Source organism: Herpailurus yagouaroundi, unplaced genomic scaffold, assembly GCF_014898765.1.
Source record: "Herpailurus yagouaroundi ecotype Mexico unplaced genomic scaffold, PumYag 139, whole genome shotgun sequence".
NCBI classification, from domain to species: Eukaryota; Metazoa; Chordata; class Mammalia; order Carnivora; family Felidae; genus Herpailurus; species Herpailurus yagouaroundi.
Genome location: NW_024412394.1, coordinates 5,847,294 through 5,874,208, shown reverse-complemented (window position 1 = coordinate 5,874,208; position 26,915 = coordinate 5,847,294). Strand labels below are relative to the sequence as shown.

The window sequence follows — 26,915 nt, the reverse complement described above, 5'->3', positions numbered from 1 at the left end:
CCTGATGGGTGTGGGAAGGGAAAGCAGGAATGGGTGTGTGCGTGTGTCCCTCCCATCCCCAGCCCCGGCAGGGTCTCTCCCACCCGGGGTGGCCACCCAGCCAGCAGCGAGACCACAGGAAGGGTAGGGGCTGGGGGGCTTAGCTGCAGGAGGCCTGGCAGGAGGCTGCATACACACTGCTGCCCACCGTGCCCCCGCTGGTCAGGCTACTGGTGGGACACTTGAGGGGCTTCATGCTGCTGTCCCTCTGGATGTGCAAGTGCTTGAGCCGCCAGCGCTCCCAGCTCCTCCGAAACTCCATCTGGACCTTCCGTGGGAAAAGGAGGGAAACAAAAGCCATCATGCAAACCAACTGCCCACAAAATGGCCCCATTATTACATTAGCAGGGAAGGGAAAAAAATCCACTGCGTTATATTAAGAGACACAAGTCAAGGCCTTCGGGCACCTAAATTAATATCCCAATAAAATTGTTTATTGTTGTCTCCTATTTTCCGCCTTTCCTCAGGAGAGAGATGAGCTTGATGATCTAATTGGTCTCCTCCATCTCTAAACTCTGTGACTCAGCTCAGTACCTTTCACAATCCATCACAGTCGTATTCAGCGGAAGATAACAAGAGCGAGAGAAATGCGGGAGACGGGAAGGAGAAGACGAGGAGGGGGAGAATCGGACTTCAGCGCACAGCGGAGCCGAGACGGCCCGAGCCAGCCTGCCAGGATGCGCCTGGTCTCCTGGGCAGCGTCACGGGGCCCAGGCTTGGGTGCGGGAGGGGGCAGAGCAGACACAACCTGTGACCACCCTGCGGCGTGCCAGCTCGCTGCCTGGCTGAGCGGTTGTGGCGAGTGTGCTGACAGGTGGGATGGGGACACCCCAGGCTGATGCGGCCTCTGCTTGTGAAGCAATCTTGTCTCACAGTCCTTCACTGGGGAGGGAGGGGGAGGGATGGTGAACCGAGGCACATGTGTGGGAAGCCACCTCAGGGAACGAAGCAGTTTCATGGACACCAGCAGGGAATGGGACGGGACTGGGGCTTCTAAAAGTGCTGACACATGGTGCCCTTTCTGCCTCCATCAGCACTTTCCCTGAGCCTGTGTTATGCCCCCATAATGACAACTGTCATTAAAAGCCACCATTTAGGGGTGCCTGGGTGGCTCAATCAGTTAAGCATCCGACTCTTGGTTTCAGCTCAGGTCACGATCTCATAGTTTGGTTGGTGAATAAGCGCCCCAGGTGGGGCTCCACACGGAGCCTGCTTGGGATTCTCTCTCTCTCTCTCTCTCTCTCTCTCTCTCTCTCTCTGCCCCTTCCCTGCTCGCACTCCCTGTCTCTCTCAAAATAAACTTAAAATAAAAAAAAAAGCGCCACTTACTACATGCCCAGCACTTTCCACTGATTATTTTCCTTAACTTTCTCAGCCACCCTGTGAAGTAGCTTCCATTGTTATTGCCTGCTTCAAGGTGAAGAAACTGAGGTGCAGAGCATGTAAGTATTTCCCTCAATCTCAGCCAGGGTCCACACCTAGGTCTGGGCTGACCTCCAGGTTGGTCTCCTAAGCACTGGCCCCCTGGCTTCCACGACTCTTTAGGTCGTGCTGGTCCCTGGTGTGTCTCCTCCCCCAACTCAGCTGGGAGCACCGTGAGGGCCAGGGCCACCCCTTCCTCACCTGGGTTCTCTGGACCCTAGTACAGTGCCCAGCATACAGTAAGTCCTCCGTGCGGGCTTTGTAAATGCGCTGAAGGAAAGAGCGAGTGAGTAACTGAGCATCTGACACGGAACTCCTTCGGCTACCGAGGTATTACAGTGAAACACCAGAGGCGAGGACATGAATCCCAGACACCCCTCCCAGTGCTGAGTGCGGTGCACTTCCTCACACATGAAGTTTACCCTCACCCCTGCCTCTGAGGTCCTCTCTGGCCAGGCTCCAGGTTCTGGAATCTGGGATGAATGGGTTCAGCTCATTCACTTCTGTTTACACTGGTGGGGAGAGGTAAAGAGACTGCCCCGCGTCACACAACTGGGTAGTTGGCAGATCCGGGGCCAGTATTCTGGCTCCTGAGTCAGAGCCATGGCGAGAGGACACAAACCATGGCAAAACCACTCCTCGGCCTCCCCTCCCCTATGCCTACTCTCCTGGAAGCTGATGGAGGACTGATGTCCAGGCCATCTTTTCTCTTTGGGTCACAAGTACCTGGCGTTGCCATGGCGACCCGGGGTCTGGAGAACAGCTTTTATGGACAGAGGTCTCAGCCCAGGAGCCGGGGGTGTTTTTATGGCCCAGTGATGGTGATGTGTCTGTTCTTGTGCCCGGAGGAACCAGGGCATGAGGTGTCTCTGAGGCACTGTGCAGTGCCCTTAAACAAGGCAAGTGTCTGAGCAGGTGTCCCGGATCCCACAGCATAAGCCCGGGAGAGCCCGAGGGGACAGGCCAGCTGGGGATCTGGTGATTCAGGGGTTGTTAGTTGCCAAGGGGCTGAGTGGGATGTGTGCACTCCCCCTGGGCCAACCTGGGGGCAGACAAAGTGGGGAGGTGACGGGTGACAGGCTTTGAGGAATGGAGTCAGGGGGAGACTCGGCCAGGGTCTGGGAGACTCTCCATAGAAGTGGTGGGGAAGCCTCGCATGTGCATGTGTTGGGGGCAAGCATGTGCTGCCAGCATGGCTTTGGGGAAGAGGAGGGAGAAGTGGGAAATGGGAGGGGGACCGAGAAGATGAGAAGGGGCAGAGAAGAGCCTCACTCTCTCCAGTGTGCATAGGGACACCTGCCACCCTGTCCCTGTCCTTGGGACATAAAGCAGCAGAACATAGGCCCAGGGAGTGCATCACCCCTCTGGCTGAGAACCATTCCTGAAGGGAATGCCACCTGTGTTCCTCATATCTCAACATTTTCTTCAGTTTTTTTAGGAAGTTCTTTGTGAGGGCTCAGATGCGGGGGAGAACCAGGGCTGGAACAGCCTACTGTCCCCCACTCCCTCCCCCACCATGAATCAAGGGCCTGTAGGACAAATGAGCGTCCTCTACAACGGCCTCCTCTCCTTCCGTGGCCCACCCACCCCACAGGGAGCCTAGCCAGCCCTCTGAGGCTGGCCCAGAGGAACAGCCAGAAGGCATTAATGGGCCACGCTGAGCCTGGCTCTACCTCCCCTTCCCAGTCCCTGCGTTAGTGGAGACCTCTCCCAGCCCCCAGCTCTCCCATCTTCTAGCTGTGGAACTGGGCTATTCGTTTCATTTTGCCAAGTCTTACTTTTCTCATCTGTAAAATGAGGATAACACCTGCTACATAGGACTGGCTTTAATAAAACATGTGGGCACCTTACACAAAGTAAACATTCAGGAAGTGTTTCCCTCCCTTTTGGAGCACCACATGCTCTAAGCATCATGACCGCCATTTCGCAGAAGAGGAAACAGGTTTCAAAACTTGCCCAAAGTCACACAGCTCACTAAGCAATGGGGCCTGGATGGGAGCAGAGACCTGACTCCAAAGCCCATGTCCCGCATCTTTCCTGCTCTTTGAGTCATCTCACAGCATCCTGAAATACCAAGGTCCCCTCCACAGCCACCCTGTGCCCTCCACACTCACAGCACAAGTAAATTAATGCATTAATGCAGACTCTTAAGCCCTCTGAACTCTGGGACACCAGACTCTGTGACAGAAGCCACACAAGGAGAGCCAGGGTCTTTGAGGAGCAGGGTTCATGGGTCATCTGAGCCCAAAGCTCACTGATAGAAACCCTCACCTGGGCCTGAATGGAGTCAACAGAGCCCTCAGTTTGTCCCCCAGATTCTGAGGTGGGGGGTTTCCTACCCCCTCTTCCCTGCTGGGGTTAATCTTCTTGTGAATACTTCCCCTATGGTGCCACGTCCAGTACTATAATTTGTTCCCCCTCTGGAAGGAATGGGGTGCAGTGCTGTGGCATTTGTGATACCCAGTGATGATGGGGATCGCTCCTACTCTGTTCCAGCACAAAGCTGGGTGCCTGAGCAGAAGGGGCCTTCCCCAGCACCACAGGCACAGACACCCCCTCCGCCTAGGAGCTGACTGTCTCAGACAGGGGAGGGCTATGGTCCAGCAGGGTCTGCAGGAGAGGACGTGGGACTCAGCAACAGCCCGCTTCTTCTACCCCTACAGCCTGAAAGCCACAGGAAGAACACACCCCTTGGCCACTGGTGGGCTGGGGCTCTCACCTGCACACACAGGGTGGGCGCTTTCCTCTTTCTGTTAGGATGCATTTGAATCCCATCTCTGCCACCACTTCTAGGCCAAACCCGGGGCATGTTTCCTACTTTCTCTGATCTTCAATGATCTCATTGTGAAAAATGGGAATATTAAAACCATAGGGATTAGCAGAGATTTTTTTCTTGGGGGTGGGGTGGGGAGGGAGGAAGCAGTGACGATTAAATAAGATAGTGAATATTAAAGCCCCAAGGATGTGACTTGGGCATGTCTGCTGTTGAATCAACTTGTAACAATCACCATCGCCTGTTCATTCAGGACCCCCTTAACACAGGCTGGGTCTTCCCCAAGTTCACATCCATCAGGGTATGCCTGCCCACATGTGTGTGTGTGTGTGTGTGTGTGTGTGTGTGTGTGTGTGTGTGAGAGAGAGAGAGAGAGAGAGAGAGAGAGAGAGAGAGGAGATATCCATGCATAGAAAACAATACATGGACAAGATGCCTTCTCAGCTCTAGCGCCCAGTGGGATGGATAGGGGGTTTCCGCTGAAAAGACTGATGGGAGCCACCACTGACAACTCTAGAACAGCCAACAGTAGCAGCCCACAAGTGTCCCCACATCCCTTCTCAGGCTTACCTCATTGTTGACAAAGCAGTACAAGATGGCCACCATCAGCCCCTGGAAACAAGAGTCATATCAGCAGAGAGGAAGCAGGAGGGAGGCACCCTGTAGGTAGACCCTGAAGCTCCTTGGGGCCCCAGCCCCAATATCCACCTCCTCAGACTGGGCATAGCCAGAGTTGGAGTGGTGGGTTCCTTCTCCTTTCCTTGCTGGAGGAACAAGAAGCCCCCTTGCTCAGATACTGAGAGGCTCTTCAACTACCCTCTCCTTGAGGAAGTCTGACCCGAGAAAGTATACCATCTCTGATCGTGGGCCATTTTCCCCTGCCATGGCTCCATCCGTTCATTCAGCAGACCCAGCATTCCCAAACTGTGATCTACATGCGTGTGCACATATGTGTAAGGGCACATGCATGGGCTTACATGCAGTGGCCCTCCCACAAGCCTCCTGAGGGGCTGAGACCAGGTTCTCATATATCTATACCCCCCAGTGACACTCATACACCCTCAGCATCATCTGATACCAGTGGGGAGGTTGAGTTTCTGACTTTGGAAACCACATAACCTGGAAAATCTTATTTCAACATCTCTGAGTATCAGTTTCCTCCTTGGTAAAATCGGATGATCCTGCCCACCTCCTGGGATGCTATGAGGATTAAATGCACGATGTGTGCAAAGCCCCTGGTGCCCAGTAACAAACAGCCTGGTAGATGGCAGTTGTGATGCCAGGCTGGATGCCCACAGTTACATCTGGGAAGGCTTCTTGTCCCACGCGCGTATAGAAAAGACTGGCCTGGGTGCTAGACACGGATTTAGCCCTGGCTCTACTCCACCCATAGCCCTCTGGGCATGGCCCACTTTCCCCCGAGGCCTCAGGGCGCCCATCTGCATGGTGCAGGCTGGTCTCTGCCCCACTCCCACTCTGACACTTGGCAAGTGAGGACCCCCAGCCATGAGGTCACCTGGAAGGAGGTGAAGGAGAGCTCTGTGAACAGCTTGATGAAGCGCAGCGTCCCCCGTGCATGTTCATCCATCACAAAGGCAAAGACGACCTCATGGGTTCCCAGCAGGGGGATGAGTGTCAGTGTGGACTTGGCAAGTCTGGGGGTGGGGTGAAGACATCATTCTGGAATTGTCCCATGGACGTGTATCCCCTTTCTGTGCCCCAAACCCACACCTGAGTGACAGACATTCTCCCACCCCAAATACGCTGGGATGGGCTGCCTGGTGGGGAGGAAGTAGAGGTCAAGACACCCAGAAGCCCAGGAGATGCCCAGGTCCAGGGCTAAGGGCAAGGCTTGGGGTCCTGGCCTGGGCCAGGTGGGAGAAGAAGGTCACGCGATGTTCCAAGCTCTGAGCCCCAGGATCTCTATTCTGGAAGCAAGGGTGAAGGGCGCCCATGAAAGCCAGCTCAGGTACATCACCTGCACTTGATGTCCGTCTTGCACATGAGATTGGCTTTCAGTTTGGACACCACAATGCAGATGACCCGGACAAAGATGAGGAAGTTCACCTGCAGGGCAGATGGGAGGGAGTGGCTGGAGGCCCCCTCAAAACACCCCCCTGTTTCCAGGCCTTCCCCCAGCAACACCTGTCCAGCCAGAACTGCCACTCCCACCCCCACACCATCACTCACCCCAATGGCAAAGAGAATGGGCAGCCGGATAATGAGCCAGTAATTCATGTTTGAGTTCCTGGTCCAGCAGCTGGAGAGGAAGAGAAATACACAAGTACCCAGTTGGACACACAGAGCCCCCAGCTCACAGTGCAGGTACAGGGACACACAAACACATGTGGCCATGCAAAGTGACCCTCACAGAGCCACATAAATGCTGCCACAAGGAGCTACCCAGTCCCATAGACTCATGCAGAGTCCTTCAAGCCACAAACACACACACACACACACACACACACACACACACACACACACCCCTAAATACATGGTCACACAGAGAGATACACACAGCCCTTTGTGAACGAACAGTCATGATGCCTAGCATCATACACAAAATAGCAGGAACATTTCACAGTTATTATAGAAAAGTCATTGCATACCCCATGGACCCAGCACCATTTGTTATCACCCAGTCCCGGGAAGGGATAAGGAAGGGGTACTAAGGAACTAAATTCATAAATTAAGCTCCTGATCCCTCGGTTTATCCTCCCAACAGGTGGTAGCCATGTACCCCAGGGGCCAGGGAATCCCAGGGGGGTTTGAGGATGGGGACCTCAGCACACCCATGCCCAGGAGCAGGACACTCACCCTTCATCCTCATAGAGGTACTTGACAATGCCCCAAGGGATAACAAACAGCAGGGGGACACCTAGAAGAGAGAGGGGAAGAGAGAGGGGAGAGGGCTGGCAGGCCTGACCCACCACCATGCACACCCAGAGGCCTCTATTTACCCAGGCCTCTCCCACCTCCAGCCCTTTCCCTCACCTGACTCCAAAACCACTTTCTAGCAGGTTTGGAACTTGGATGGTCTGGGAGCCTGGGGGAGTGGAGGCAGCAGGAACACCTCCGTGCCCCCACCGCCCATCCCTGCCCAACTCCCTGGAGTCTTCCTCAGAGAGAGGATCGCACCAAACTGTGGCTGTATCTGAGATAAGACGAGATCGGGTGCGTTCAGGGTGGTATGTCCGTAGACACTGTGGCTGTATCTGTCCTAACCAGTCCCCCCCATCCCAGGCACACTGTGAGAGCTTACCCCCAAGTCCAGGCTGAGACATGAGGATGCAGACACCAGAGTAACAGAGGACAAGGCCATGGAGTGGGAAGAACATTCTAGATGAGGTGGAGCAGGCCAACCCACTGATGCCCTTCTCCTCCTGCTGCTGCCCATGTGCCCATCTCAGTCAACTCCTTCAGGCTCCAGAAGCCCCTCCAGCTACCTGTTCTCTACCCGCATGCACTACAAGTGGCTGGGCAGAAGCCTGGAGTACAGACAGGGGCCCCATCCTTGATGCCAACAGCCCAACCAATGGCACAGTGGCCCACGGTAACAACAGCTCCAATGTAACACTTTCCACTTGACTGAGACTCAAGTGGTGTGGCAGGCAGCCTCTAGGAAGTTTCCCAGCGACCCTCACCTCCTGGTATCTACACCACCATACAGGCTGTGCTGTATCGGGATTGGTCTGTGTGACCAAGAATGTACTCAGAAGCGATGGCAGGTCACTTCTGAGATCAGGTTATAAAAGACTGTTAAAAGGTTAAAAAAGGCTTGTCTTGGGCTCTTTCTCAGTCTGATCACTTGCTCTGGGGGATGCTGGTTGCCATGTCATGAGGGCACTCACCCAGCCAGTGGAGGCCCCTGTGGCAAGGAATGGAGGCCCCCAGCCCACAGGTAGCAAGGACCTGCACTTCCTGCCAACAACCTTGTGAGTTTGCAAGGGATTCTCTGACTCCACTGAAGACTTGCTGTGACAGCAGCCCCAGCCAACAGCGTGTCTGCATCTCTGTTAGAGACCTTGAGCCAGAGGCATGCAGCTAAGTTAAACCAGATTCCTGCCCATAGAAACTGCAATAGGAAATTGCTGCTTTAACCGGTGAAGTTGTGGGGTCATCTGCTCTGCACCAGGAGCTAACGCATCCAGCTGGTTCCCAGTTCCTTGAGGGTACAGCGTCACTCATTCTCAGAGCCTCAGGGCTCGGCTCAGCCTGAGGGCTCAATATGTTTGCTGAATTCAAATGGACTGTCCATCCTCATGACAGATGGAGATGAATGAGGAGCTCTGGAGGGTTCAGGTGGGACTAGAGAGCAAGGCTGCCAACCCACGCTCATGCCAACCACTTTCGGTGGCTTTCTGCACCAGCTCTCCATGCCTGTCTCTGTGGGTGCCCCTCCCGGGGTTGGAGATGTGGGCGTCGGGTATAGGTGAGTATGTGTGTGTTAAGGTGTGGACACAGATGTGAGTGTGTGGTGGGCAGGGCCATGCACAGGCATGTGTAGCTTTAGGGGGTCTCTCCCCAGAACACACTGCCAGGGCAGAGCCCCATTGACAGTCCTTCCTGTCATCACGATCCATGTCCTCAATAGCCATTCCCAAGCAGTTCATCTGCCAGGAGCTACTGTGCATGACAGTGAAGACAGGGGGAAGCCAAGAAACTCACAGCTGGTCAGCATTCTTCATCAGGTACCTTCCTCCTTGGCCATTTGTTTTTACACAAACCAGACCTCTGAACATCCACGATGCTTTAGTAACAGGCCTTCATGAGACTGGACAAGGGATGGGTGGCTTCCAAAGGCCTCAGAATATAGCACAGAGCCTGCCACAATGAAGATGCTCAGACAGCACGGAAGGAAGGAATGATGGGTGGATCCACTGGGAAGGGAAACTCTCCTGGCAAGAACATGCCAATTCCCTGAGCCACACACACATGTGGAAACCTCCTTCCTGGGCATTCCCAGCCACCTCTTGTCCTTTTTCTCTGAGATCCCACTCAGAATTGGGGAGCTCACTCATGGCGTCAGCAAGACCTGGTGAACTTCACTCATTTACCAGCCTCTCCTTAACAAGGCCTTTTCTGCCACATGCAACCATTACACACCCCCTCATTCCCTGCTGGCTGCATCTTTCTCCCATTTAGAAAATCAACAAGACAAGCTGGAGAAAAATTTCACATTAAGAAACACAGAACTGGCCCCGAGAAGCAATGACTCCCTCGTCCATCACTTGCCTCCCTCCCTTGCAGCCTCCCTGTGGTGGGTAATGGGGCACCAGCTGCCCATGGATGGCAGCAGGAGCTGACGTCTTTTGGGACTCCCCAGCTGTGTCAGAGTTGTAATTTTAATTCTTCTGCTTGCATGTGAAGCTAAAAGTTGTTTCCAAGCATCCCAAAGTGGGCTAGGTCTCCTGGCCCCACAGAAGAGCTCTTTGGAAAGCTTTCTCTCTGTCCTCTGTCTTTGTCCCTCTCTCTCTGCACCTCCCCATCCCAATTCCTCAAGATAAGGGTGTTCTCATTGGGAAGGAAGGTCCCCCAGGTCCTACCCAGGTGCCCCTCAGACTCTGAGCCCTGAGCTGCAGCATGAGGTGGTGGGAAAGGATGAGCTCCCCTTCCCCCTCTTCCATTTCCCATTCAGAAACCTCCAGGATGCCATGTGTACCCACCAACCCTCCAGCAACCACCCCCGCTCCTCTGCACACAGCACAAGGTCCCCTCTGATTGTTCCTGCCCTCAGGTCACCATGGAGACAGGCACTAACAGTGTTGACGCTATTTCCCAGAATGGACAGACATAGTCCCCCACCTTAAGGACAGCCTCCCCAGAGCCCCCTCAATGACCTAACACCGCCCCACCCTCCATTAGCTGCAGGGCTCTCCAGCTGCCCACTGCCTGGGTGACTGTCCTACCCTCGGAGGGGTGGAAGAGCAGGGAAGGATGGGCCCGTGGGGAGGTGGGGGAAGGGTGAGAGCAGGGAGTTGTACACAGAGGAGAGACCCACCTGCCCAGAGGCCTGAGCTCGCTCACCTTGTCTATTAAGGGACCAAAGAGGCAATGCAGGACAGAGAACTTTCCATGACAGGCAGCAGCCCAGGGCCTGGGAGTCAGGAGGCCTGGTTCCAGTGCTTGCTCTGCCTGCAAAGCCCTGCCCTCTCTGGGCCTTGGGTGCCTTCAAGACACTGATCACCCTCTTTAGAGGTACTCTTCTACAACAGGGCCACAAAGAGCCAGGTGGCGGAGGGACACCGGTAAAAGGGAATTCAGGGTGAGGACAGGGGCAGGGAGGCTGAGAGGGCCAGAGAAAGCGCACAGCCAGGGGGCCAGACAACCTGTGGAGGCTTCCTGAGGAGGCGGGCTGGACCGAGGACAGCCTTGCAAAGGCTCAGAGGCAGGAGCCAGTATGGGAGGGGGACATCACACGTGGCTGTGACTGAGGCGGGGAGTCCCCAGTGGTCAAAGTAACCTGAGGCAGGCGAAGGAAGGAATGACAGTGGTGAATGAATGAACGGCAAGCTTGAGGTGGAAGGCAGGCTCCTGTGGCGTGGGCAGGGACACTGGCAGATTAGGAAGGGCCAGAGGGCAAGGCCCATTCTCTGGCTCCATCCAGGGGTGAGGGGCTCCCGCGGGCCTCTCCAGAGTCAGCGCTGTTGCCTGTGTTTTCCCTGTAGTGGGGTGGGGGTTGGGGAGCTGCTGGTGGGCTTCTCAGCCCCTGTTCTCATCAGAATCGCACGCGGCGAGAGGCAGAAGCACAACCAGAAATGTTCCAGCAAAAAAAAAAGACACGATAGTTCTCGGCAAACTTTTTTGGCTAGAACATTTCCAGCTGGGCTCCAGGCACATCTGCGGTCCACCCTTTCCTCAGCTGGCTTCTGGCTGCCAGCCCTGCCCTGCCCGGCTCTCCTCTAAGCCCTCCTCTTCATCATCAGCTGACAGAGCCACAGCCCCTCAGCTCTCACCTCCTGACCCCTTACCCTGAAGCCCAGGACTCTCCACTTCCCTCAGGGCCTGGGTACCAAGGACTGGGTATGGGACTCCATCCCCAGGGGTCTTAGCAGTAGAGGTATTTGAGGACAGTGCATGGCTGCCCATGGTGTGTGTGTGGTGTATCTGGCCAGATAGGGGGGAGGCCTGTGTTTCCATTAGGTGGGGCAGGTGATGCAGAGACGGGAGGGTAACCATAGCCCTCTGCAGTGAGTCCCGTGCCCAGGACAGAGTTATCCAGTGGGCCCTGCCCTTGGCCCAGCAGTGTGTTCTGAGCACCAAGAGGGCTTCCTGGGGGCAGCCTGAGGGCAGTAGTCCCAAGAGAGGTCAGGGTCCCCCGCCTCCCATGCCATGGATTGGGGTGGAAGAACACGTAAGATGAATGATAGTCGACCTTACCCCAGCCTATGCTCAGATAGAGCCTGAAGATGCGCTGTTCGGAGAAGACTGAGAAGGCCAGCAGCGTGTACAGGTACACGCCCTCCACCAGGAGCCAGTAGTAATTGGCCGCCACGCAGTACTGCATGAGCAGGAACACCAGGCGGCAGCCCAGAGAATCCTGGGGGCAGAGGAAGGGTCCCCAGGAGACATAGCTCTGCCTCTTGCCTCTCTTGATCCCCCTCCCCATCCTGCCCCAGATGCAAATACCGGATGAGAAGCCCTAACACCATTTTGCCAGGGCCAAGGCCAAGAAGTTGACCTGCTTTAGCTCACTGAATCACTACCCTGAGTAGAAGAAGCTAATATTATCCCCATAGAGGTGAGGAAACTGAGGCTCAGAGAAGCTAAAAGACTTGTCCCAAAACTATACAGCTAGTAAGTAGCAGAGCTGGGATTCAAGCCTGGGTCTGTTTCCAAAGACCATTTCCTGTGTCAGACAGAACTTCTTAAGCGCAGGGAGGGTGTCTACATCTTTAGACTGGGGGCTCCCCAGGGTGGACTGCCTCTCCCATCCGACTGGGGACTCCCTAAAGACCAGGTGTGGCAGTTCTTGCCTTTCTTTGTGCCAGGCCTGGGTGGGGTTGGGGAGGCTTGCCTTCACTGACTGTCCATCCCTCCCCAGGCCCTTCCTGAACACATCACACACCTGGTAGGAGAGGAGCCCATCCCATTGGTGCTGCTGGGGGGCTGTGCTGTACATCCACTTGAGTACCGCGTCCCTGATGAAGACGGACAGCGCTCGGAGGATGAAGGACGCAAACAGGTTCAGGTGGATGTAATTCCGGGTGCAGTGCAGGTGTCTGTGGGAGAAAACAGGGCTCTTTCCTAGCAAGGTGGCTAGCAGTTCTGCTCCACAACCCCCCAGTTCAGGCTAACATACACCGCAGGCATGTTTCTGCATCTGGGACTGAGCCTCTGTCTTTTCTTCCTCTGAAAATGCCCCTCTGCCTCGTATCCTTGAAAATTCTTGGGTCCAATATAAGTCCTGCCTCTCCATGGAGCCTTCAGGTGTGTGGTCACTGCCACCACCCACCCTCATCCACACTATCTTCCTCTCTACAGCATCTTCTTCTCTACAAAGTCATGTATAATCCAAGTGATTTATGTGTGAAGACCACCTTCCCCAATGGAGACTTTGCTTTGCTTCTTGAGGACAGGACCCACATCTCACATGCTTCAGGGGCAGACTAGGGCTAAGCACGTAGTAGGAATTCAAACACTATTAGACACAATTTCAATATCCTTTCATGTAAAAACACAGAGCAAACTGCAAATACAAGGGCGTTTTTTAACCTGATAAGGGCTATCTACCCAAACCCGGAACAAACATCATTCTTAACTGAGAAATTTTATAAGAATTTCCTTCAAAATCAGGAAAATAAGGATTATCTAGCCTTACAAAACTATCATCACATCTATTCACCATTGCAATATAGATCCTGGCCACTGTAAGAAGGCAAGGGGGAATAATCCATACGAATTGGAGATAAAGGAACGAAATTTTCATTATTTATAGATAGTAGAGTATCTTCATAGAGAATCTGAGATAACCTACACACAAATTATTAGAACTGATAGATTTCATTCAACATGGCTGCTGATGTGTGTTTATATATATCAGCAATAAACAAATAAAAAGTAAATTTTAAAGATTCATATATAATTTTGTAATTGGCTACATAGAAATAAGTCTAACAGAAGATGGGCAAGATCTCTATAGAGGATACAATAACATTTGCTTAAAATAGTTAGACAAGACTTAAAATTACACATTCATGGATAGACTCACTATTTTGAAGGTGTCAATTCTCTCCACATTAACTGATAAATAAAAAATACCTATAATAAAAATTTCAACAGTGTTGATTTTTTGTTTTCCTGGAACTCTCAAAACGTATAAAGAACCAAGGGTCAAGCATAGTCTGGACCCTCCTAAAGACCCACAAAGTAGACAGGGCACCTGGTGGCTCAGTCAGTTAATTATCCGACTTTGGCTCAGTTCATGATCTCACAGTTTGTGGGTTCAAGCCCCGCATCAGGTTCTGTGCTGAGAGCTCAGAGCTGACAACCCAGGCAAAGATAACTCTTGCTGCATGGAAGAGTAAGCCCTACAAACCCAAGGGGGAAAGGATGAGCTGTTACTAAATGGTACTGGACCAATTATATATATATATATATATATATATATATATGTGTGTGTGTGTGTGTATATATATATATGTGTGTGTGTGTGTGTGTGTGTGTATATATATGTATATATACATATGAAAAATAAAATTAAATCTCTTATTTTCACCATAGACAAAAATTAATTACAGGTGGATTAAAGAACCATAAGAGAGAGAGAGAGAATCATAAATAGAGCCTGACATGGGGCTTGATCCCATGACTCTGGGATCATGATCTGAGCCCAAATCAAGAGTCAAACCAATTGAGCTATCCAGGCACCAAGAAAAGATTCCTTAAACAAGATCATAAAGGAGTTTGGTCTTTGGAAAAAAATTGATAGTTTTTTTTATCAACTGGCAAAATTAATCTTTATCAATTGATAACATTTAGTGATAAACTTTATTAATAAAAATGGATACACTGATATATTTCATTTCATTAAAATTAAGGACTTCCATGCATAAAAGGCACTATAACGTGAGTGAAAAAATCAACCACAGACTAAAAGAGGATACATCCTAACTTAGGATCCAGGATATATAATGAATGACCAAAGAAAAAAGAAAAAGCCAAATAAGCCAATTAAAAAGTAAGCAAAGGATAGGAATAAGCAATTCATAAAATGAAACACAAAAATGCTTGATCTCTCTAGGAATCAGGGATATGCAAATTAAAATCATGAGATATCTCATACCCTTCAGATTAGTAACAGGTGAAAATACTAAATATTAGTGAGGATGTTAAGTAAAGGGAACTCCCATTTATTGCTGGTAAGAGGGAAAACTGGTATGACCACTTTGGAGAGTAACTTCACCTAATAAGTTTCCTTTTTTTTTTTTTTTGTAACATTTTTAAAAAACACTTATTTATTTTTGAGAGAGAGACAGACAGACAGAGCATGAGCAGGAGAAGGGCAGAGAGAGAAGGAGACACAGAATCCAAAGCAGGCTCCAGGCTCTGAGCTGTCAGCACAGGGCCCAATGCAGGGCTTGAACCCACTAACCACGAGATCATGACCTGAGCCGAAGTCAGACACTTAACCGACTGAGCCACCCAGACACCCCTAATAAATTTTCAAAAGCACATGGCATTCAGACCAGGCAATTCTACTCAGAGGTACATGCCCCTGAAGAAATGCACAAGGGGTCATAAGTAAGAATTTGCCTTGTAGCAAGGTTTGTAATTCAGAGAAGAAAAAAAAAAGGAAACACCTCAAATATCCATTAAAGTGATAAAAATAAATTGTAATATATTATACAATAGAGTCTGGAGTGATGGTTAATATAAAACAGAACTACCTGCATTAACATAAATGAATCTCACAAAAACATTGCAGGCCAAAAATAACATTGCAAGAGTATATACAACATACCATTAAAATATGCAAAGTCCACAGCTATCTATTTGTACAGATACTATAAATGTGGAAAAAGTATAGAGATGCCTGGGGATTATAAGTAGCCCCTTCAGGGCTTTCCTCTGGTTGTGGGGGTGGAGGGCAGTGGCAGGGTGGGCTACCCAGGGCAGCATGCCTGTGTTGACTGTGTGGTAGATGTTAGCTCTCGGGCTCGGCATTGGGTGTGCCAGTGATCAGTATCAGCCACTGTATTTTAATATCTCTGAAATACTTCATAATAAAAGGGGAGAATATTCACCGAGTGAATGCATCTATCAAACACTGACTGTGCCCAGACTGACTGTGCCAGGTGCCATGGAGGTGACAGGAGGAATGAGGTTTGTCCTGTTTCTGTGGGGCTGGTATCCTGAGGTCCCTGCACTCAGAATTGCTCCTGACCTTGAACCCAGCCCCCCTGGCTTATCCTCCACCAAGTGCAGAGGGAGTGGGAAGAACATGGTCCTCTGGAAGGAATGGCTCATGGAGGTTAGACTTAAGGAAGACCTTTTCCAGGGGGCCGATAAGCTCCAAAGAGGGCAGAATCTCTAAACCCTTGAGCTCTTACCTAAAATCAAACTGAATTCCTGATGATTTAAGCTTCACATGCTCAGCTGAAGGGGATGTCCCCTAATCCTACCACCCACTATGAAGGTCTGGGGATATGTGCTTTGTGTGTTCGTGTGCTGTTTGTTTTTTTCTTTTTTGCAGTATTCTATGTAGGCTCTTACGGAGTAGAGATATGGCAAACGGGGCCATATCCCGTGTTTTCAGCCTCGTATTCAGTGGACAGGCTTTCCGGAGATCTCCTAAGAGAAGAACCTGCAGCACTGTCACGTTAGTTTGGTGCTCCCTCATCCACTGGGGACAGCGCGGGGAGCTGGAATGAAACAGCCCCTCCGGGCCCCCAGGCCCCTTACCTGAAGCTCAGGAGGATGGCCGAGGCGATGACCAGAGCGGAGAAGGAGAGTGTGTAGCCCACCGTGTAGATGATGGAAAAGGACAGGAGCTGCTCCTCTGGGGAGCTCTGTGTGCACATGAGGGATACAGTGCACGTGAGGCAGCCCACGCCCTCCTCTCCCACATCTGTCTTTCCCATGGGACAGGGAGAGGTGGGGCCCCAGGTCAGGCTGCACCAGGGACTTCAGAACTAAGAAAGAAAATAACCTATGGCAATGGTCCTTGGATTTCCAGGGCCTTGTCCCAAGGCCAGTGGGGTGAACACACATGGCCTCTGCCCAGCAAGCATGGTGTGCAAAGCCCCCAGAAGCAGGGGGATAGACAAGATGGCCACAGGCCAGCCCATCAGATGCCCAGGGGCCCTGCTCCAGTGTGGCTGGGACCCTGTTACCCCTCACTGACTCGGAGCCCCCATCTGCAACTCACTCTCTCCCCTCGCTTGGACTCCTCGCACTCAGACAGGTTCCTCCAGGGCAGGCTGGAGTTGTCCTGGCGCAGCCACAGGCCCTCGGCTGTGCAGAACCGGTACACGTGGCCCTGCAGCACTGGGGCAGAGAGACGTGGGAGCTGAGCCCAACACCACAGAGCCCTCATTCCTCCCTGCCCTGAGGGCCCCCCTGCTCCCCCAGGACTGACCTCTTGGAGTTGGCAACACCTCTGAGACACACACACACACACACACACACACACACACACACACACATTCAGGCCTTCCTCTCTTGCCATGTGCCCATTTGGCCCAGGGACAGGAAAGGCAGTCGCTAAGGGCCACCCAGCACCACCTTCAGCCTTTCCTCCTGGCCACCCTGGGATAGAGTTTGAGGAAGCCATGTTTTTGAGATAACTCTAGCCCATTCCCATGTCCTGCCTCCAGCCTCAAATCACACTGCTGACAAGGTCTGGTGGTGAACACCAGTGGCCTTCAACAGCTCCATAGCCACCCACTGTGACTTCGAATTTTCAGGACTAGCCCCTGCCTCCCTCCAACACTTCATAGACAGAGCAGATCCTGGGAACAGATGGGCTCAGAGCTCCTGAGAGGAAGAAAGAGGCACAGCACTGCCTCCGGGAGCCTGTCTGAGGGGGAGACACAGTCCTACCCTAGGGAGCTCCAGTCTGAGTGGGGGAGACACAGCCCTGCCCTCGGGGAGCCCCATTCTGACAGGGGAGACACAGCCCTGCCCTCAGGGAGCCCCAATCTGAGTGAGGGAGACATAGCCCTGCCTCACGGAGCCCAAATCTGAGGGGAGACACAGTCATGCCTTTAGGAAGTCCTAATCTGATGGAAATGACAGAGTCTTATGCTCAAAGACAGCCTGATCTAAAAGAAATCCAATGTCAATGGTACAGGCACAGCCCTTGGAGACTCTCCATTCAAAGACGGAAAACCCGGCTCCTCCCTTCGAGTAGCCCCTAGTGAGATGCTGGGGACAGAGACTGCCCTCGGAGACCTCCCAGTCTGAGAGGAGGGAGAGATCCAGCCCCTGTCCTCAGAGAGCTTTCATTCTGAAGGAGGAAGCACAGTTCCTGGCTCCAGGGAATCAAGACTCTCACAGGAAAAAACAGTCCTCAGAAAGTAATAACATAAATGCAAACCAAGAGAGACCAAACACAGGCCCAACAGAGCTGGGGTGGGATGCTGTCTGTGCTCATTCACACACATCAAGTCTGACCTGCCCTGCTGGCCCCCTACCCAGGGAGGTGGGTGGCTTGTGGTCCCTGGTTCCCTGTGAGGTCATGAAAGGGAATAAGGGGTTTACTTGTGCCTGGGAGGAAATGCCTCATTGCCTTCCCGGAGGAGAATGTAAGTCTGACCCCAGAGCCAGGAACCCGGGGACAAAAACGAGGTGAGGGTTAGCACAGGAAGATGAAGGAGGGAAACTGGAGCCAGGACAAAATGTAAAAGATTTAAAAATTCTAAAGGACTAAAAGATTTTAAAGACCAGTCATGGGATGAAGGTGCAGTGGGAGGGAGGGAGGGAGGAAGGATGGGAAGCACTGGAGGCCCTGGTCACAAGTTTCCAGGTGGAGGAGTAGCAGTAAGAACTGTGTGTGGGAAGAGGCTCATTAACATGTGTACATGAGGGTAAAAGCAGAGGGAGGCAAACCTTAAGAGACTCTTAAACAAAGAGAACAAACTGAGGGTTGCTGGAGGGGAGGTGGGGGGGGGGGTTGGGCTAAATGGGTGATGGGCATTAAGGAGGGTACTTGTTGGGAGGAGCACTGGGTGATGTATGTAAGTGATGAGTCACTGGGTTCTACTCCTGAAACCAAGACTATACTGCATGTTAACTAACTCAAATTTAAATAAACAAATTAATTAAAACAAAAACAAAAACAAAAACTAATGTGTGCCTGATGGGAGTGAGGCAAACCCCAGGGCCTGCCCTGAAAGGGCCCAGCAGGGACGCAGCCATCTAGGCCAGGGATCTGTTTTACCTTTCACAAACTGTCAGTCTACCCACTGTTGTTATGTATCAGGTACCTGCAGGGCCTATCGCTCAGACCCTTTTCCTTCCAGACCCCCAACCCCCAGTCACCCAGTGCAGCGTCCCTGTTCACTCCTCTCCTTTCTCCCCCTCTTTCATAAAACCTGAACCAAGGCCCTCTTCAGGAGACCAAAACATCTTGTGATACAGTAGAGTAAATCACCTCGCAGTATCAATGCTTCTAGAAGAACATTTTAAGAGACTTGACCTGGAAGAGAAACAAAAACCTAAAAATCTAGTGACAGGACTTCCGGCAGCGAAAAGAGCCTGAGTCCCAATACCCCTCAAATGCATTTATGAACAAAATCAGGCAAAGGCAAAGGCAGAGGAGGGGAGGCATGTGGTCTGATTTTAGCAGATTTTAGCTCTTCTCGAGCCCCGAGTGCCCCTCTTATCTGCTGCACGGATGCCTGGAATTCTTCACCAGGGGTCGAGTCTTCTGATAGAAGGCCAAACCAGTCTTCAGAGCACTGATGGGGATCTGGGCTGACCCCAGAGGGAGTGAGACTGATGTCAGGGCCTTCACTGGCAGCCCATTTTGATGACAGCAAGGAAGGAGGAAGAGAAGGCAGAGGGACCAAGGGAAGGGAGAGGACATGGTAATGGGGCACAAACCACCGAACTGCCCATTTACCCAGGACTTAGCCCACAGCAGTGTGACCCCAATAATACCCCAATAATACCACAGCTAGATGCACCCACAATTGCTGGTTCCCTCCCTACATGCACCTTATACAACCTCTCTACAAGCTACACACAGTATTGGTTTTCAAACACCTGCTGTACGCTTGACACCCTTGAACATCACGACCAAGTTACAAGGTAGGCATGTTAATCCCATTTTATGGATGAAGAAACTGAGCCTCTTAGTGTCCAAGTGACTTGCCTAAGCTCACCCAGCCAGGAAGTAGCAGAGGCAGGATTCAAACACCTAGCTCTTTGCCTTCAGAGGTCAAAAGTTAGCAGCCAAATTCACTGCTAACAGTCAACAATGGCCATGTGCCATTTCTCTTCTGCCCTTTAGGGCTTGGGTTTGCTAACATTCAGCATCCTCCCAGTAGATCCTCTTACCAGTGTGGATCCCCAGCAGCCTGCACTATTCCTGGGCCTTCTGTTGAGGGCCAACAGGGAAGATGGGGAGGTGGTAAATGCACAGATGTGTCACTGGCACAGTATCAAGAGATCACTGCGTCCCCGAGAAGCTCGGGGAACCTATGAGAGTGTGTCTGTCAATTATCCCTCATTAGCAGCCAGTATTAAAAGCCAGGCTCATTCTTGGCCAGGCCTATGGTCCCCAGATGCCCATCTTGGCTGGAGGTAGGGAGGGTCCAGGCACAGCCCTGCTTATCAGCCCAGCTTTATCTGGCCCAGGAACTGCTGGTAAATCACAGCCAGGGGATTGGCTCTGGTCTTGTCAACACCAGGAGGCAGTCGGCCACATGCCAGGAGGCCCAAGGATATTTCATTAAGTCAGACCCTGGTGCTGGAAATAAAACCCCCAATTAAACACTTCCCCTCCCGGAAACTGCAGCGGCGTCTGTAATCAAGCTAACAGCCGCCCTTCCACGTGGATGCAGGCTCTCAGGGCTGTGGAGAGCTGCTCATGAATCCATTAGTTCTTGCACCCTTAGCAACAACAGCGGCCAGCAAGGACTACTGGGCCCCATCTGACAGACGGGGAAGCTACGATTCAGAGACGGTAGTCACAGTCCCATCCCATCGTGGTGGAGTGAGGGTCAAAGGCAAGGCTAGAACTGAAGGCATCAGCTTGGGGTGGGAGACAGCAGGGGTAGTGCAGCAATCATGACCCAGGAGAACTACACAGACCCAAGATCAAATCCTGGTTCTGCTCTCAACCAGCTATGCAGCCTGGGGCACACCTCCCCAGGTCTCAGTTTTCTCATCTGTGAAATGGGAACCATAATGGCTTCTCAGGTCTGTGGTGTGAGGATTAGGAGATAAAGCACGAGAAGTGCCTGGTGCATAGTAGGCCTTCATGACATGGTCACATTGAAAGCCCTGCTGATGCCTTCACCCCAATTTCTCAAAAAAGGCACTCCCCCACTGAGGATGGGGCTGGAACTCAGGACACCACCTTGGCCACAACTCCAGGGCCAAGCTCTGGCCTCGGTCTCTCTGTGGCAACGCTGGCCTGCCATGAAAGCTCCTGGGCTCCACATTACTCAAGGGAGGCACCTGTCAGAGTTTCCGAGAATTGTGAGTTATAGGCCATTTTAAAAGCATTTTATGACTTTCATGTAATGAGAACTAAACTAACAAACAGGTACAGATCAGGAGGGGGTGCAGCTAATGAGACCAGAATGATTTGCAACAAGCAGATCAGCTGTTTGTGGGTAAATGAGGCTGCTGGATGGCCCTCAGAGAGGCGGCAACAGGCTCTCAGAAGCCACTCAAGCCTTCTGGTTTACAAAGTCTTACTGACACCAGGCATCTCGTTCGAACATGTTCCTTCCTTGACTCATCTGCTTCTGCCCTCTGGAGTCCCAAATTCTGAATTAGAGGGCTCAGAATTCGAGGATGTCTGAGGGCATCCGGTCCCTAGGACATCGTGTGGTTCTGAGGCCTGAGGCCTGGCCCCATCTACAAGGTGATGCCTGGATGTCCTCCCTTCCTGGAGGGTCCCCCTCTCCCCTTCTCCCCCCTTCTCCAACTCCCTTTTGTTTCAGGCCTGGCTCTGATGTCACCTCTCTCTGGAAGCCTTCCTGATGCCACACCCCAGGCAAAAGAGGTGGCTCTGACCTCCCTCAGCACCACTTCCTGGGCCAATGAGCTGACCTCTTCAGCCCTGTGGTGAGGAGTCAGCCCTCCTCCCCAGAGCTGACCTCTTCAGCCCCATGGAGAGGCATCACCTCTTCTCCGCAGCACACCCACACACACTCCTGAGGTCTCATTAGTACCCCTATCTCCTGACATAGGCCTGACCCGAGTGTCTGGTAATTGTTTTCATCCTTTCTCTAGTCGCACATTCCTTTGCCCTGCTCTGCACCCCCCGGGGACAGCATCACTTGGGCTCCCTGCCCTCTATGAGTCTGGCCAATGGGAGGCACAAGTAAAAGGTAGGAGGGCCCCGTGTGGCCACAGCCCTGCTGGGTGGCCTCCCCATTCCCCCTCCACTCAGATCTAGGAAGGCTAAAGCTTCTGCCTCTTAAAAGTCCTTGGTGCTTTATACACCTTACTGGCCCCTTAACCCTGCCCCGCCCCCTGTAAGTGACCCCTCCGTTAAATTCTTCTCAAATCCCCAGCTGAGTGTGTTTTCCTCCAGGACCCTGCCTGCGACACCCCTGTCCTTCTTGCTGCCCACCGCCCCACTAACTCACACTGTGAAGTTTCTCCACAGGCTGTTCCCCTTGATCAGCCCAAGAATGCTCCAGTACTGCCCCCTTCTGCTTTCACAATCCCTGGGTGAGTGTTAGGGAAGTCCCTGGTGCCAGCCTCTGCCAAGGGGACCACCAGGACAAGCCAGAGACTGCAATTATGCTGTGGGAGCCCACGGTGGGTCTCCCTACAGGTCCCTAACTCAGAGAGGGGAGGGTCAGTGATCCTGAGTGTCAGGAAAGGGAGTGAATTAGCCTGGTGAGTCAGGGAGGGGGTGGAGACTGGCAGGGGGCCTATGCAGTGGCCAATATCTTCGTGGAGAAAGCAATAAAACTGTGTTCGCTCATAAACGGGCACCACCAGGACCTATTTCCTGCTCAAATAAAATTAAAGGTGATGGATGGAGCTGCGAGTGGCAGGCAGAGCTGGGGGCAGCTTAGTGTTGAGTGATGGACCCTGTCCTGGGCCCGGCTCCCTGGGGTCTAGAGGCCCAGCCCAGGCTGGCCAAGCAGCCAGTCCCAAACCTCTCGGAGGCAGGGAAAGTCTGTGTATTGGGGGAGGTGGGGGAGGTAAGTAGGGTGGGTGGAGAAAATTAACAGCAACCATTCTTCAAGAACCTGCAATCCTCCCAGCGACCCTTATCACCGGATTTATCCCATCTCCCAGATGGGCGAGTGAGCTGAGGCACAAAGCGGTCTGGGAATCTGCCGAAGCTCACACAGCCACTCACAACATCGGCAAACAGAACCATTAGATTGTAGGACTCGACTTTTTCATTTGTAGGGAGAGGCCAGGCCGCTCACCGCCCTCTCTTGGATGGAGTGTGCCCAGCCAGCAGAGGCCCAAGGCCACCCACCTGTCGTCATGCCCAGAGCCACAGCGACACGCACACATGCGCACACACGTGCATGTAGGCTCACTCAGCCTGGTGCAGCAGTGAAACGCACTCTCAGCCAGACTCCAGACCTGATTCCTGGGTCTGCTACCCACTAGCTTGTGGGCTTGGAAAAGGCATGTAGCATCTCTGTGCCTCAGGTTCCTCCTCTATAAAATGAGAGCATAATCAGAGTACTTGCTCATGGGGTAACGCTGTGAGGATGAAATGAGTGTAGGTATGTAAAGTGCTTACAACAGGCCACAGAAGTGCTGCGGGCACGGGGGAGGGGGGGCACAGATCCACCCTGCATCTTACCAGGTGCACGTTCTCCCTGCACACCTCAGGGTGAGGTGGGGGTCCTGAGAGAGCAGAGAAGGAAACAGCCTCCTAGCACTCCTGCTTGGGCTTCATCTGACCTCAGTCCTTTGTTCTGAGGTGATATCCACGCCAGGCCTTCCCAGGTGCCCTAATGTTCCAGTAAGGGGCTGCCCCCTCCAGGAAGACTGCTGCCTTCCCATAGTATGAGGACATTTGCTTTTGGGTTGGTTTCTGCTTGAAGGCCTCTTCAAGGCACAGTGGTTAAGAGCACAAGGCTGGCTTCAAATCCTGGCTCTACCATTTACCACATCATCTGGAACAAGCGGCTGAAACTTTCTGGGGCCTCAGTTTCCTCAGCTGTACAACAAGCATAACCACAGGGTAATTGTAAAGAGTAAATGAATACTCTGCTTTTAAGGCAAGACTTGGCATGTAGGTCGCCAGTACATATTAGCTATCATTATTATGAGAGTCTTTTCTCCCCTTACTGAGACTATGAGCTCCTTGAGGCTAGGGTGCTAGTCTCCTGTTAGCCTCCCTGGTGCTTGGGATAGACAGGTAGTGATGGGGGCGCATTAGGTAGCCCTCCGAGCAGAGTGCCCCCTGCAGGCTCTGTAGGTCCCTGCACTCCAATGACTCTCGCACCCACCCAGACACACCTTTCCTGGTGCAGGGTCCGCTGCAGGCAAGAGTGATCTAGGGAGGGAAGCCCACTGGGGAGGGACAACCCCAGCAGCACCCTGATGACTAATCCCATCTGTGTTCATGTGACCAGTGAGCCTCTGAAGAGTCAGGAGGTAGCCAAGTACCACTACCAGGTATGGGGCACCTACAAACACACATCATACGTACATACATACACACATACACATACCCAGAGTAGTGATGCCTCTGGGTAACCCCCAACCCTAAGTCTGTTCCTACCCAGCTCCTTCCCTGACTACTGGATGGAGGGGGCTTACATTTCTCTCTTAAGTCAGGGGCTGAAACCCCACACTCTACCCTCCCCCTGTCACATGCCAGCATAGGCCCTAGCCTAGGTTACACCTGACACCCCCTACTGTACCCCCCAGAGGAAAGACAGGGAGCCCACCCATTAGGAGGCCTAAAGATCTTCTGGGGTGGGGACGGCTGTGCCTCGGCAGAAAGGCAGCAGTGTGCACCCTGCTCCAACTCCACCCCCCTGCCCCCCAGCCTCCTGGACACAGGGAAAAGGAGAGAGGACTTACCACTGCTGGCCCAGGGCAGGTACCAGGGGCAGCTGACATTCACGAAGGAGCCCGGCAGCCCGTCTGGCCAGCAGGCATACTCATCGAAGGTCCGATTGCAAAACAGACCTGGGTGCAAGAGGAACAGTCTCTGAGTCCCCACCTGGCCTGCCAGTGGCACATCCCCTCCACTGCCACCGTGGAGGCTGGCAGGGCAGAATCCCTGCACTCGGCTAACCTCTGCTGAGCACTCGCTGTATGCCAAGCACTGTCCCCACCCAGCAGGTACCAGGCCAGGGGACTCAGCCACTTATCAGCAGTGGAACTTTGAGCAAGTTACTTAATGTCTATTTTCTCACCTGTAAAATGGGACTAATCCTGAGCCCACAGGGCCTTTTGGAGACAAATACTGTGTTATATAGATACTTGAGCATGGTAGTTAAGTGCTCAATAAATCCCTATGGGCCATTCTTTTTTTTTTTTTTTTTTTTTTTGGAATTTTCAGTGGACCCATGATTTATTCAGACTCCCTATGAAGGCAGTATTCAAACAAGGGAAAGACTGTGATTATACACTTGCTGAGATCAAAATGGAAGACCACCTCAGTGTGAAAATAAATTGCAACGCAAACATCTAAGAAGAGTGCCTATAGGCCTATTCTTAAAGTATACTCATAGATGAGGGGGGAAGGGTAGCTCATAAGGCTCGAATAACCCTCTACGGCCGCTGTGCTGTGATTGCAGGGTCCAGCCAGCTCCAATCTTCTGCTCTTTAGACCACCCCATAAACTCCTCTGAAACATTTATTCCTATAAATATGTTGGTTGGACCTCCAGCCCCAGCACAGGCCAGAAGTGCTAAGGAGGACACAGAATGGAAAGGCCAGGTCCCTGCTCCCAAGAGGCTCGAGCTGGAGAAAAGGGGAATAAGGTGGCACCCCCAGGTATCGGGCAGGTGTGGCATCCTAGAGAGGCAGATGATGCCCAACCATAGCTTGGGGGTGGGGAGCGCCTTCAAAGTCTCCAGGGGATTGGTTGGGTGAGGGTCCCACCTGGACTCACCTGTGGCTGGGGGTGGAGCCTCAGTCAGGAAGCGTTGGCACTGGTGTCGGTATTCTCGCCACTTCTGCACTGTCTCTGAGAGGGACACAGTGGCACCCTGTGGGGGGGGAGGGGAGAAATGGAGGCCCCTTGGGTCCAGCCAACCTCTGTTTTTCCCCCTGCCCCCACACCTCCCCCCCCTTTTTTTTTCATCTCCAGAGAACTGTAGAGCCTGAAACTCCACCAGGCATTGGCTATCTCCGAAAGGGGGAGAAAGTCACTACCACAGAGGCACTCTGGTGGATCTTTTCACATTTTTATCCCCAAGTAGACAGATGTGTAGCTTGATGTGTATTAAGTGGCCAGCACATGTCTACTGAAATGATGATTTGGGGGGCTGAGTGGGTGAAGGGGGAGTGTGCCGCATTCTGACCTCACCTAAGAGGCAGAGTTCCTGAGGGACCACGGCTTTGTGACTGCCATGGACTCCTTTCCCAGTGCCCAGTCAGCCTGCCTGCAAGGTTCTTGCACTTTCAACCATTCTAGAAGGGCACATGCCGGCCCAGAGTGGGAGAGAGACTCAGTCGAAGTCACACAGCACCCCAAGGAGCAGAGCTAAGGCTAGGACTCTGGCTCCCCCAGATCAGTGACTGTGATGGTGTATTGGGAGGCATGTGGTGTGGTGGGATTCAATGCTACAGATCATTGAAATAGGCCATCATGTCATCCGGGGGGGCTGACACACCACCCATTGTCCCTTTTTCTAGTATAATGTTAGAGATAAAATATGCAGCCCAGCTTCTATCACCTGAAGTAGTCCTGAGGACATGGGATCAGAAAAGTTCCAGAACAGGGAGATTTGGCTTACAATGGGAGAGGTCCCCCTATCTGTGAGTAAGGGGATATGAACCTCCATTTTTAGATAAGGTAACCAAACAGATTTTTTAGCACAGAGACCCAAACGGACCCACCCATGTGAGAAATGTCCCTTCTGAACATTTTCGTGCACTTCCTGTAGATATATCTTGGGATCGTGATTCTTTTTTATTTGTATTTTTTCCTCAACAGGCTCCAAATGACAAATACTCCTCATTTAGAGTCTGCAGAGGCCAAGATGACCAGGGAGCCCCTTGCATAAAATGTAGAGCCTATACATAATTTAAAACAAAAGTTCACTTTTTTGAAATCACAAAAATACATTCGGGTGCTAAAATTAAAATAGCTTCTTTTGGGGCGCCTGGGTGGCTCAGTCGGTTAAGCGTCCAACTTCGGCTCAGGTCATGATCTCACGGTCCGTGAGTTCGAGCCCCGCGTCGGGCTCTGTGCTGACAGCTCAGAGCCTGGAGCCTGTTTCAGATTCTGTGTTTCCCTCTCTCTGACCCTCCCCCGTTCATGCTCTGTCTCTCTGTCTCAAAAATAAATAAACGTTAAAAAAATAATAATAATAAATAAAAATAAAATAGCTTCTTT

The 26,915-nt window shown here is 52.3% G+C and overlaps 1 protein-coding gene across 1 annotated transcript; it reads right to left on the bottom strand.

The window, feature by feature from the left end:
- GLP1R (glucagon like peptide 1 receptor) lies at nt 1-26,197 on the bottom strand. The gene is made up of 13 exons (XM_040473120.1): nt 26,145-26,197; nt 25,467-25,594; nt 24,428-24,535; nt 16,605-16,723; nt 16,139-16,245; nt 12,303-12,456; nt 11,615-11,774; nt 7,052-7,112; nt 6,425-6,494; nt 6,213-6,301; nt 5,751-5,889; nt 4,805-4,846; nt 1-307 (listed from the first exon to the last, which is right to left on the bottom strand). The coding sequence occupies exons 1-13, from the start codon at nt 26,195-26,197 to the stop codon at nt 140-142; spliced, it is 1,398 nt and encodes a 465-aa protein (XP_040329054.1). The 3' UTR covers nt 1-139.
- Between the last annotated feature and the right edge of the window lie 718 nt (nt 26,198-26,915).